The sequence below is a fragment of the Tarenaya hassleriana genome, unplaced genomic scaffold (assembly GCF_000463585.1).
Source record: "Tarenaya hassleriana unplaced genomic scaffold, ASM46358v1 Cleome13, whole genome shotgun sequence".
Classification (NCBI taxonomy): Eukaryota; Viridiplantae; Streptophyta; class Magnoliopsida; order Brassicales; family Cleomaceae; genus Tarenaya; species Tarenaya hassleriana.
The window spans coordinates 1077710-1090733 of NW_010963495.1; the positions used below are offsets into that span (position 1 = coordinate 1077710).

Below are 13024 nucleotides of genomic sequence, written 5' to 3' on the forward strand. Positions count from 1 at the left end.
CTTCCGATCTCCCAGCATCAACGTACATGTTCGAGAGCAGGACATAACATCCCGTGTTGTCGTGGTCCAGCAAAAATATCTGTTCTGCTGCAAATTCAGCCATGGCTATGTCGTCGTGGTTCCTGCTCGCGTTTAACAAAGAACCCCAAATCCGAGCTGTAGGTGAAATCGGCATTTCTTCGATGAAACGCTTGGCAAAGCCGAGATTCCCAGAACGGCCAACGAGATCGAGCATATACACGTAATGTTCGATACCAGGATCGATCCCGTATTCTCTTTTCATCGAATTGAAATATTCCCATCCTTCATCTATCATGCCAGATATGCTGCAAGCTGCTAATACGGAAGCAAAGGTGCTCTTGTTTGGATTTACGCCACTCGTCGTAATCATCTTGGAGAATAAATCAATGGAAATTCTTCCGAACCCATGAACTGCATAAGCCATGATGATGCTGTTCCATGATACAACGTCCTTCAACATGATAGAATCGAAACATTTCCTCGCATTCTCAAGGTCTCCGCCCATCGCGTACATGTGAACAAGTGAGTTCGAGATGATCGTATTCCGGCAAAATCCCGATTTTACGATACAACCATGAAGCTGTTTCCACCCACCAAGAGAGCCCGAATCAACATAGGCCGGTAGGATTGTAGCGAATGTGGTCGAATCAGGTTCAAGAGGCGATCCCCAAAGTTCTAGAAACGATTCCAAGGCTGCGAAATTCTTCCCGTTCCGCACATAAGCAGCGATGAACGAGTTCCACGAGACCAAATTCTTCTCAATCATTCGAGCAAATATAACCTCGGCAGATTCCAAATTTCCGCATTCTCCATACATATCAATCAAAGCACTTTCCAACACTAAATGAGGAAGAAATCCTCTCCGAATGGCGTAACCATGAACTGACTTACCCTCCAAGAGAGCACAAACAGGAAGAAGCTGTATCAATGTAACATCATCAGGATCCAACCCTTCTTCCTCAGACATTTTACTCAAGCAGAGAAAAGCATCGACGTCTCGACCATTTTGAGCATAACATCCTACCATGACATTCCACGCTACGATGTTTCGTTGCATCGTATCGTTAAATATCCTCTCTACATAACCCACTTCCCCACATTTACTGTACATGTCGAGAATCGATGTTTTCACCATGATGTCATCCATATCAATGGCATTTCGCATCACTTGGCAATGTATTTCCTTTCCAAGTTTCAGACAATACAGTAGAGAACAAGCTCCTATAGCGCTTATGATACTAAACCTGTCCGGTTGAAGTCCAACATCCAACATTTCTCTAAACATCATCAATGACCTCAAGCCATCTCCATGGACAAGATACCCACTAAGCATAGAATTCCAAGACACAGTGTCTCTCTCAGGCATTTCCTCGAACACTTTCTCTGCTGCCCAGTTGCAACCGAGCTTCATGTACAAAGAGATAAGAGAATTACAGATATAAACATCTGAGTCAAACCCAAGTTTGATCATCTTACCATGAACCTTCTCCCCTTCATCCAACGACGACATTCCGGCAAACGACTTGATCACAAAAGGGTAAGTGAAGGAATCGGCTTGGATTCCTGCAAACACCATTCTCCGATAAAATTCAACCGATTCTTGATACAACCCACAATTCGCAAAACCCCTGATCATCACGTTCCACGCAAAGGGATCACCTTTGTTCATTTCGTCGAACAGGTGGAGAGCGTCGGAATCGGCGAAAGCGAGTAGAGAGCGCGTGAGCGCAGGATCATTCGCTTTACGTGGCTTCGACTGGTTCCGATGGATCATCCGAGCTAGTTTTCGTGGCTCGATTACAATATCTGGGTTCCGATTTCCGTTCCCTTTCCGGTTATTCTCGGAGGAAACACGCCGGCACGCGTTGGAATTGCAGATACGGAGGTGATGAACTTGCAGAATTGCTGCCGCCATAGCTCGTGGATTAGCACCGGAAACTGGGATCCAAAGGAGTTCGTGATCGAAGATAAGGAGCAAGATTCAATCTCTTTCTCTTCGTAACCATTTTCTTCTTCACTCTAAAAACTGCAGGCGACGAGTAGTGACAACAGACGAACTTATCTTCTCAGACCCATGATTTGATGATTCGCCCAAACTGATAATATAAACTAAATTTCATATATTTCCAGTAAAAATGGAACCTTTTACAACGAACTAGTGAAAATGACGAGAATTCATCGAACAAAGAGACTTCAAATCTGATGAGTTCCAATCCAAAACCCATCAGACAAAAACACACATTGCATTTGCATGTTCGGACAATGCAAAAAAAAAAAAGACAAAAAACAAATATTCAAAACTCTTCGGGAATACTTCTTAACGCTGGAGCCCAAGAGATTCCCTTCTTCTTCTTCCCCGCATCGTTCTTCGCATTGTGCTTCCTTCGCAGCTGTTTCAGCCTTTGCTCGACCAATGACGGCAACGAAACATCGTCGTATCCATCATCACCACCACCATGACCATGCATGATGAGCTTCTCGAGCTCACTCTTCTTAACGACAATTCTGATCCTGATGACTCCATTGTTGTCTTTGGTCGACTGTTCACAAACCAAACCTTGTCTCTTCGCCATCTCCAGTGCTCCCATCGTCACATTGATATTGCCTTGTCTCTTGATCCTTTGATCCTTCACCAGATTATTCTTCGACCGGAATATTCCTCTTCTTGGTGGTGACATTAATATTAATGCCCTTTTTAGCTCCATTAATTAAGATTCTAACGTGCTTTTCAATGTCTTCAATTCTCTGTGTCCTTGCAATGGTTCTGGAGCACGTAATAATACGTGTGCGTATGTATATATATACACATACATGCAAACAATCGGATCTCAACGCGGTCCAATGATTATGCAATCATATTGGTTATTCGTTAATCATTTGGGTTTAAGATACAACTTGGTGATCTGATCTGGCTGAGCTTTGACTTTCTAAAAGGTATTTGACCTTTTTTTTATCAATAAGTATTTATTTTGCCTTGGATATTCTTGGCATGCCATATATACACACTATTATTATTATTATTATTAAAAAACAAATTAGAGTACACCCGATGAAGGTGACGTGTCAACTTCGAATCTGATGAGTTGGCTTATCAAATGATTGGCATGTTGTTTTATTTGGTCAGACATAAATTAGATTATTACCATTATTAGGCATCGTTACTTGTAAATGCGATGTAACCCTACCGATATTAAAGAGTTTTCATGTCCGGAGTCCGACCGGTTCAAACAAATGTCCGAAGTCCGACCAAGATTTCGGAAAGAAGAAAAAAAACACATTTTATGTGGGTTCGTATCGTTATTCAGGTTTTACGTATAACCATATATATATATATATATATATATATATATATATATGCCAAATAAAATACCAAATAAAAACGGATCGAACGAGTCAACTTCGCGACGAGTCCGAACCCATCCGGAATAGCTCAGTCGGCTCACAAATCGGCTCGGGAGGGGGCATTAAAAATATATTAGGATTTCATACTTTAATTTCTTCACTTTTTCTGTTTATATAACAAATTATAATTCATGATATGTTGATATTGCTCTATATATTTTTTGTTATATTTAGATGTTGGTGTATTACACTTTTTATGTTGGTTTTTGGTTTTGTTAATTTTTTTTTATTTAGATATAGTTTTATAAATAGTTATATTAAATATTTTATGTTATGTTGAATGACTTTAAAATATTGTTATGTAGATTTTAAATTATTAATTTTTATGTAATTTTAAAATTTTTTCAGATATTTAGATAAAAACGGGTTGGTTCGCGAAGCGATTCGAAGTTCAGACAATTTGATCTGGGTTTTAGCTCGTAAAAAAATGGATCGAACGAGCTGAGCCAAAAATAGCCCCGTTTTGCATCACTACACACACATTCTACACGACACATGATGCAATTCCAATGTATTGTGCAAGTGGATTAGTGTTGTAATATACGCATACAAAAATACGGCGTTTCATCAAAAGAAGCCAAGGCGGGCATTAGAAAGAGGCTTTCAACATATGATTAACTGCTGAGAACAAAAGGGGTTTATAGCTGCTACACAGAGAGAGTGAAGAAAAATATATACAAATGCTCTACTGAGTTTGGTGTAGAGAGACTCAGAGAGAGAGAGAGACCTAAGAGAATGGGTCATGGTGACTGGCGCCATCATCATCATCATCATCATCATCATCATCATCATCAGATGCATGGTCACGGCTCTGAGCGTTGAAGGCGAGAATGAGGTCGAGAAGTTCCCTACCGGCCGCAGCTGAAGATTCGCCATTTCTCTCGGGACTGCTGCTTTGATTATGCAGTGAGAAGAGTTGTAGCAACAGTTCCTGTGGCGAAGACATTCTGTACATCCAGCCCCTAGGCTTTGGTTTCCGCTGGAACACAAGAATCAAGCATCATCATTAGCATCGTCATCATCATCATCATCATCATCGTCATCATCATGATGGTCATCGTGATAATTGCCACTAACACTACCGACATTCTCCTTGCTACCAGTATCCCCACTATCTTTATTGTTATCATTCTCAATACAAGTTTCATCATCATCATCTTTGACTTCAATACCGCTGTCCACACTCTCATAATCATCATCCATATCATCATCATCTTCAGAATCGCCATTATCATCCATATCATCGTCAGAATCATCATCAAGGCCACATGCATTGTCAGTATCATCGTCCTCCTCCTCATCATCATCAACAGATTCCTCATCATCCTCAATCTCATCAAAACCGCCGATGATTTCGTTACCAAACAAATCGTCGTAAAATAAATAATCTTCCAAATCATGGAAGCTAGCAAAGGATAACCAAGGAATGCGAAAGCGACTCGGTAACCGGACCTTCTTCAAACAACAAGAGCAACAAATATTAGTTTCTCTTCATTTATGATATATCACACAATCTTTAGTATGGAAACTCTATCAATCACTATGTGACACAATGTGAAAAAACTCATAGATATTGTGGATGCTTAACCCTATAATGAAACACGAGCCGAGGGATAAAGGGTAAGATCTTAGCTTTGAGATAAGCAACAATATATTAGACCCACTAGATTCAAACATCGGTTAACATGATAAAGGATAATACAAAATGCAGCTAAAACTCTATGTCAAGGGCACGAAATTTCCCTACTATAATTCTGGTTTCATAGATTTGGACAGAATATTGTCACGTAAGAACCTTGCTATTTCACGAGCCAAACAAGTTTCTAACATGATTAAAGAGGTATTAAAAGCTTAATGAAACATTACCTGCTCGATGTTTTTAGGCAATGTGGCTCTCTCAGTCGCCTTTGGTGTCCACACCTTGATATCACTCTCAATTCCACTGCTTGCAAGCACCGGTATGTGAGGATGAGGCTCGATACAATTAACGACATCCCTATCGGCTTCCATAACTCGTATTAGCTCTCCTCCTTTTTTCTTCCAAATAAAAATCCGACCACAGTCCGAACCACTGACCACATATTCACACCGTGGTCCAAAAAAGTTCACACCTTTAACCGTCTCACAGTTCCTGTGCCCCTTGTAAACTTGAGGAACCGAATGTTTGCTTTCATCTTCGGAGGAAACTGATCCTGCTTTTGGCTGGTCACTATCCATATCAGCTGAATCACTACTCTCGGACGTTGGGTCAGGCCCTAGACCCATATCGGGAGTGAAAAGATAGATGAACTCGTCGTTAAATGAAACAAGGAGTTCACTTTGATCTGAGAAAGCCAAGCCCGTTATCCCAACCTGGTCATTGCCGATCAAATGAGGCGGGCAAAAGTAATCTATAGCTCGGCCAAAGTTGCTTGAGCCGTCTCCCTTGTACCTGCGGATATCGAAAAGGCGAGCATATTCGTCCATTCCAGCAACCGCAAAGAGGTGAGGATTCCTAGGGTCAATCGTGATTGCATTTAGCTGGACAGCTTCCATGAATCTCCTCCTATGATCAACTGGTTGGCACATCAAAAGTTGTGTAGCAGCTCCAGTCCTCAGATCAAACTAAAACAATTCAACAGCGTTACACGAATACTTAACCCAATGAAAGAAATTTTTAACATTTTAGACGACAAGAGAGAGAATGTAAGCAGGCACTCACGTGTTGGACCAAACCATCTTCCCCGCAGGTATAAAACACATGGGAGCTTCCTGGCTCAATAGCTAGTTTATGAGCTCGGCCTTGATGTATCCCCAACAAAGAAGTCTCCACTTTCCCATTCTCTAGAATCTTTGCATGCCGAACCTAAAGATAGTTTGAAGATTGTCGTTGAGAGAGAACGGATGGAAGTCCAGAAGGAATCTAACCAAAGTGAATGAACATAACAAGATAATATGATATGTATTCGAGTTCGGCGAAATCAAATTTGCTACTTGATCAACAAACATACACATTGTTCATCATAACAAAATCATTGTAGACATGAGAGCAAGCAAGTGCATTACACCATGAACAGATGTTAAACAAAGTGTTACCTCTCCATCTGCAGCACAGGTTACGATGCTCCGATCGTCGGAGAAAGGCATAAACTTGGCCTGGAATACATTATTAGAGTGTCCTGAATGGAAAGAAAGCTCGACATTGCCAACCTCCCAGTTCCAGAGAATGACACGACGATCATCAGAACCGGAAATCAGAATGTCGCCATCGGCATTGAAGCCCACAGTGTTCACACACTCTCTATGCTTCTGAAGCTTCTTGTATATCTCTAGACGCAGAACCAGGTTCTACAGTGACAGCATCGAAAATGGTCTTAGCGATTCATCGTAGCAATTCCGAAAATTGATACAACGATTGAATAGACAAAAGGATCGGACGATAGAAACTGCACCGATGGGGTTCACAAAAGATTCAAAATTTCGAACACAGAAAACGGATCAAAGGAAAACCCATGAGAAAGACGAACAAGAGACGATTACAAAACCTCGGAAGCAGCGAAACGGTCGGCGAAACTCCGTGATGAAATCGTCCCAACCTCTCGTCTCCAGAAATCGACAACGGGGTGATGATCGAGGCTCGTTCGAGCCCTTTTCGCCTTCCCGTTCATCTCGTCAAAATCAACAAAGAACAAAAAAGGAATCGAATTCAAGCAAAATTCACAACGACGGCGAAGGAGGCTAGGTCAGAGAGAATCTATAGCTTCGCCACTCTCTCTCTCTCTCCCGGGAAGATTCTACAGAGGGGATAGTTTTAGAAGTTTACACGTAAAGAGGTGGTGCTAATGTGCCCCGTCGTCGGACGAGGAGCTCATTTAGCAGGTCCAATAGAAGCGTGACACGTATAATTAGGTCTTGATTAAGGGGCAATTCGGTAATCTCTATATAAAAAACTTTTTTTTTATTCATTAAACATCAGCAAGAGACGGAGAATCAGCGTCCAGTAAGTGAGGATTCCGTCCAACTCGATCCCCTTGCCTTAACGATATTCCGACTCTCCATCACTTTCCTAACAGCAGAAGCTTCATCCCACATTCCCATGTCCGCATACATATTGTAAAGCAACACGTACGGCGTCGAGCTCTCTGGTTCGAGCCTCATCAGCTCCTCGGCCGCAACACGAGCCAGCCCGACATTGTTATGCACTCTGCAACCTCCCAACAAAGCCCCCCAGACCGCTCTGTCTGGCGCCAAATGCATGGTCCTTATCACTTCCATGGCTTCCTCCACTTGCCCATCCCGACTTATCACGTCCACCAGAGCTGCGTAATGCTCAATCCTCGGTTCTATGTTGAATTCACCCACCATTGATTTGAACTGTGTTTTAGCTTCTTCGACCAGTCCTGCGTGTACACAAGCACTCAGAACCGAGATGAATGTGATGTAAGTGGGCTGTATCTTGCAGTTCTTCATCGTCCGGAACATGGTCAGGGCTTCCTCGGCGTATCCATGAGAGGCGTATCCTCTGATCATCGCATTCCAGGTGATGACTTCTCTTCTGGGTTTCGTCTCATTAAAGATTCTCCTCGCATCGTTTATGGCACCGCAGGCTGAATACATTGTGATAAGGGCATTGGTTATCGGCATGTCCGGGATTACAGTCTTGATGATGACTTGGTGAATCTGCATTCCTAGCTGTGGATTCACTAGCCCGGTTGATATGCTGAGAAGGGAGGATAGAGTATGGCGATCAGGTTTTTCCCCTTCTGATTTCATCCAGATGAACATCTCGGCAGCTCCTTTGTAATCTTCGTTTTTCTGATAGGCTGCAATGATCGAATTCCACGAGACGATGCTTTTCTGAGGCGTTCTGTCGAAGTAGTGACGGGAGAGATCTAGATTGCCAACATTAGCATAGCCCGAGACAATCGTGTTCCACGAGAATGTATCGTGTTTTGGCATTTCGTAGAACAGATCAAGAGCTTCTTTCATCTTGGATGCCCGAACATAACCATCGATCATTGTGTTCCAAGAAATGATATCCCGTTCTGTCATCTGATCGAACAGCTCTCGTGCAGAAACCACGTCGCCTGCCTTCACGTATGACATAATCATCGAGTTCCATGACACGAGATTCCTTCGAAACTTCCCCTTGATTTGTCCTACACGATCAAGACGGAGATCGTCAGGTATCTGATCAAAGATCCGTCGAGCTGCTTCTGCATTCCCCTTCTGTCCATACCCTGAGATCAAAGTATTATAAGCATACACCAAATCTTCCATTTCAGCGTCTTTTCTCCCATACTCGGCCAAAATCCTCGCTGCTTCGTCCAATTTCTCGTTCTGAATAAGACCTGACACGAGTGCGCAAAGAGAAGCCGAGTTCCTTTCGGGCAATCTCTCGAAAAACTCGATGGCATGACCCACGTTACCGTTCTGGCAGAACCCGGTGATCATGGCGTTCCACGACACAGCATTTCGTTCGGGCATCTTGTTGAACAGCCACACGGCTTCTTCCATCCTCCCATGCTTTGCATACCCACTGATCATCGTGTTCCAAGAAATGCAATCTCGGACAGGCATTGCATCGAACAAGCTTCTTGCTTCCTCGAGAAATCTAGCCCCACTGCATGATACATAACCCGAAATCATCGTGTTCCATGAGACGACATCTCTTTCAGGCATTTCGTCGAACAGCCTCCGTGCCTGAGCCATTTCTCTTCGTTTCACATATCCACTTATCATTGTATTCCATGTCACTGTGTTCCTCTCCTCCATTTCGTTGAAGATTTCTCTCGCTCTGCAGATATTTCCTGATCTTATCATATGGGTTATCTCCCTGTTCGTCGCTAAAAACCCCATCCTTGAAGAAGAAGAAGAAGAAAAGGAAACGAAGCAAGTTTTTGCCCATAAGCATTTTGATACCTCCGGTGGAAGCAGACGAAGACGACAACACCATCGATGCACATGCCTAAGCATCAACACGACACCATTTGATCGGCTCATCGCCGTCGGCGAAGATCAAAGAAGAAGAAGAAGAAACGAGATGCAACCGTTTTCACATCATCCTAACGATAAAGCTTCCTCTCCTCCTTTTTACCAAAAAAAAAACTTCCTCCTTTTTGTAGCCACAAAGCGCAGTATCAGATGACAAAGCAGAGGCGGAAGCAGTTTGCGGCGGTTACTTTTTTATCTGATGCAGTCGCAATGACGGAGCCACCGCGACGTCCACCGGCGGCAAGGACTACAGTTCGAGGTCTGGTGCAAGATTACCGGAACAATACCGCCGGTTTACCTCGTCTCTATTGTCCCCTGCCGTTGCCGGAGACTCGTCAGCGATCAATCGCCATGCCCGGAAGTTCGTCGCTGCGTAGCCGAGCCGAAATCAGTGACGCTCAGTGTTACTTTCTCCTCCCAAGTCTCATCCCCATCTTTCCTTCTATTGCATAGCTCTCACGGTGAGTCTCTCTCTGTTCTTTCGCGTATAAATATTTTCTTAGTTTGGTATTGTTTGTTTCTCGAGAAAATACAGGATATATGCGTATATGAGATTTGATTCTTTTCTTGTTCCTCAAGCATATTCACATTCTATCTTCAGTTATACTCAGAGATTATCTAAAGCATCATGGCTTGATTGGAACCCAAGCTTGTTGCTGATCTTTTCCCTCCGGAAACAATTTGCTGAATCAAGAACATGCTTTCTGTAGTAAACAGAATGGAAGCCGAAGGTCATGAAATCGACAAAATCTGTTCTATTATGGTTCTTTCTTCCTATGACTGAAATGGGTTCCTGGTTACAGACATTGAAAGGTTTGGATTGGATCTTCCTTCTTCCACAATGACATATATATCGTCTTGAATTCTTGTCCTACGATAATGCCCCTACTGAAACACTTTTGATAGCTAAGACCTAAGATTAAGGTTACCTGTTACAAAATTGTGTGACTGCCTATTTGCTCTGTCGAGTTCAGGCAGGGGGGGTCTGTTGCCAGCCAGGAGGAACTCTGTTTGAGACAACCGTTGGCATAGTTTTGACATTGATGTCGAGGGGATGAAGCCTGTACTCAATGTCGAGCTCTACGACGATCTTGATAAGTTCCTCCACCAAGACTTGTCGCCTTGTCCATCTCTCGCCCATGTCCTGGTGATTGATCTTGTGACATGGCCATATCGCGATCCTCACTGTCTTCAAGTCTTCAACGTCTTTCACCACGATTTTGGCTGATGGGTACCAATGCTCTGGATTGTTATCAATGTAACTGCAATGCCAAATAGTTTTTACCAGTGATTAGCGTATCCGTGTAATACGAGTGGAGTTGTATGCATATGTGCTCGTATTTACTTTGATATTCTCTGTCTGATAGCGGCAATCTTTTCGGCAGGAGTAGCAATGTGGACGCAGAATTCGATCGAGTCTCCCATGTCGGGGCTTCGGTAGTAATTGCTGATTGCTCTCTGCCAGAGAACGCTGTTCGGATACAGAATCTTCAGATTGTCATACCTCAAGAACAGAGTTGTCAAAATGTTCATCTCCTCTACCACCATCTGTCCATAAGCAAGTACAGCCTCGTTAGCCTAAAAGCTTCAGAGGTATTTTCTATTTGTGGGTACACATAAAGGCAATTCCTTTTACCTGTATCCCGTCTATCTCGCACCGGTCACCGACATCGTAAGGATGAACTATGAACAAGAAGATGATGGATTCGAAGATAGTTTTCACGGTGTTACCGAATATGAAGGTCAATACTACGACTTGCGAGCTTAGGAAGAGCAGGAATCTGGAGGAGGCGATTTCGAGAAGGATTAGACATATGACTGATATGGCAATGATGGCGAGAATGTTAACCATCTGATGAAGCTTGTTCACCGCTGTCTTTGTGTCGTTCAGTGTCAGGGCAAGAGCTCTTCTCTCTCTGAAAGCATTTACCTAAAGCAAGAATCAACCATGGAGTGAGATATATATACGCACACACACAAAAGCGGAAAGAAGATTTTGTGTTTCTTTGAAGAAGATCAAGGTGGAAGAATCACCAGCCAATTCTTTAAAGCCGATTTGCTAATCCTTCTGGTCTCGGATGCACCTTCGAAGAGGCTCATTGTCTTCACGGCCTCATCTTCACGCAAGAATCTCATCAAATCGTCCAGGTAAATATGCCTTTTTTCCAATTCAGAAAGTGTATGAATGATCAGTGGAAATGATGAACTGTAAGAACAAGGAAACGCATATGGTTAGACACTCACTTCAATCCACTTCGAGCCACGTTCTTGTAAATCTTCCTTGCTGCTGCTTTAGCTTCTTTCTCGTTCCGTATCTGCCTAGTGTAATCGTCTTCGTAAGAATTGTCGATCACCTGTTCGTCCAAAGTAGTCAGGGAAACCTTCCTCACGATCTTCATCAGCCTCTTCATGTTCCATGCTGAAACGTTCTTGTGATTCATCTTATGCAGGTGATCCATGGTGATCCCGTTATCAGTTGCAGTCTTCGAGATCATCGGCGAAAGCTTAGGGTTTACGAACATTGTCCTCCCGCTTTTCCCTGGCGGGAATGCAGCTGCACAGAGATCCGGCGGCAAATTGGCTCCAGCGTTCTGCATCTTATACATCTCTTCTTGTGCCCGTTCTTCTTCTTCCTCGATTCTACTCATCTCCACCATTGGAGGACCTGACAGCGTCTCGATCACGTACTGGTTGAACAGAGCTTCCTGAATTCTGTCGAAGTATGTGCTTACATGGAAGGAGGAGGCGAGAACTTTCACGACCAGGATCTTGATCAACCACAACAAGTTTCCGACCAGGAAGCACACTAAGACCTTGGTCACGTAGGGGAGGACCATGCTCTTGGTTTCGCGTTGAACTTTCTTGTCGAACAAGAAATGCCAAGTGAGAAGGACGAGCCCTAGCCAGATGCAGTTCCGGACGCCTTTCCGCAGTCCGTACACAAAGTACAGAACCCTCTTCCTCAGGAGGAAGTTTCTCTCGATGAAGAAGACGGCGATATGGATTCCCCAACCGGAAACCAGCCTCCCACATATGAGAACCAGCAAGAAAACCTCCCATTTCCAGAGGTGAAGGTTCCATAGAGCAACCTTCTTCCATGAACGGATCGATAAGCTACAAGCTAATGCAGCTACAATGGTGACCAAGCTCATCCATTCCAGCAACGTCAACGCATCGAGCTTCCTCTTCTTGTACTCCTCAGGAACATCCTCGTCCGCTAATGGGTCGTCCTCTTCGTCTTCCGTAGTTTTTCCTAGGTACCCGGATCTGAGCTGGTCGGATCTCCCTATCCAACCTGAATACCTCTGTTCTTCCTGCGGTGGATCCTGCAGTCTGGATCTTGTCTTAACCCTAGACAGTAGCTCCGATTTCCTCTGAAACGACATGTTCGGCGTGCACCTCACGACCTCATCCTGATCCTCCCTCTGCTCCATGTTGTTCGTCCGCATCGTGGCGGAGGAAGCCGAAGACGAAGAAGACGAATCCGAGCCTTCCAAATTCATCCCCCACCTCTGAACACCGAACGACACACGCAACTCCCTCGACGCGTTGTCGGGCCCCTGAGCCATGGAGCTCCTCGCCGTCGACGGAGCCGCGGCCGACGCCGACGCAGACTGAATTCTTGTCC

At 43.9% G+C, this 13024-nt stretch overlaps 4 protein-coding genes across 8 annotated transcripts in view; all 4 read right to left on the bottom strand.

Annotated features, from left to right (window-relative positions):
* Positions 1 to 2036, bottom strand: part of LOC104807380 (pentatricopeptide repeat-containing protein At4g35130, chloroplastic) — a 2881-nt gene extending 845 nt beyond the window's left edge. The window contains exon 1 of one of the 2 annotated variants that reach the window (XM_010532630.1): positions 7 to 2036. In XM_010532630.1, coding sequence (XP_010530932.1) covers positions 7 to 1936 — 1930 coding nt within the window. In that variant the 5' untranslated portion in view covers positions 1937 to 2036. The other variant, XM_010532629.1, reaches the window with a different exon arrangement.
* Positions 2037 to 3985: 1949 nt separating this feature from the next.
* LOC104807382 (DDB1- and CUL4-associated factor 8) lies at positions 3986 to 7190 on the bottom strand. 3 transcript variants are annotated; one of them, XM_010532632.2, is made up of 5 exons: positions 6948 to 7190; positions 6499 to 6750; positions 6125 to 6268; positions 5290 to 6027; positions 3986 to 4875 (listed from the first exon to the last, which is right to left on the bottom strand). In XM_010532632.2, the coding sequence occupies exons 1-5, from the start codon at positions 7068 to 7070 to the stop codon at positions 4417 to 4419; spliced, it is 1716 nt and encodes a 571-aa protein (XP_010530934.1). In that variant the 5' UTR covers positions 7071 to 7190; the 3' UTR covers positions 3986 to 4416. The 3 variants fall into 3 exon arrangements, with proteins under 3 accessions (XP_010530934.1, XP_010530933.1, XP_010530935.1); XM_010532631.2 differs by having other exon boundaries at positions 3986 to 4878; XM_010532633.2 differs by having other exon boundaries at positions 3986 to 4402; positions 6948 to 7187.
* Positions 7191 to 7320: 130 nt separating this feature from the next.
* On the bottom strand, positions 7321 to 9856 carry LOC104807384 (pentatricopeptide repeat-containing protein At1g62260, mitochondrial). Of its 2 annotated transcripts, XM_019201862.1 has the most exons (2): positions 9325 to 9856; positions 7321 to 9212 (listed from the first exon to the last, which is right to left on the bottom strand). In XM_019201862.1, the coding sequence occupies exons 1-2, from the start codon at positions 9356 to 9358 to the stop codon at positions 7393 to 7395; spliced, it is 1854 nt and encodes a 617-aa protein (XP_019057407.1). In that variant the 5' UTR covers positions 9359 to 9856; the 3' UTR covers positions 7321 to 7392. The 2 variants fall into 2 exon arrangements, with proteins under 2 accessions (XP_019057407.1, XP_010530939.1); XM_010532637.2 differs by having other exon boundaries at positions 7321 to 9856.
* Positions 9857 to 9975: 119 nt separating this feature from the next.
* LOC104807383 (mechanosensitive ion channel protein 8-like) lies at positions 9976 to 12997 on the bottom strand. Its single transcript, XM_019201861.1, has 5 exons — positions 11641 to 12997; positions 11431 to 11554; positions 11033 to 11326; positions 10742 to 10944; positions 9976 to 10658 (listed from the first exon to the last, which is right to left on the bottom strand). The coding sequence occupies exons 1-5, from the start codon at positions 12963 to 12965 to the stop codon at positions 10367 to 10369; spliced, it is 2238 nt and encodes a 745-aa protein (XP_019057406.1). The 5' UTR covers positions 12966 to 12997; the 3' UTR covers positions 9976 to 10366.
* Between the last annotated feature and the right edge of the window lie 27 nt (positions 12998 to 13024).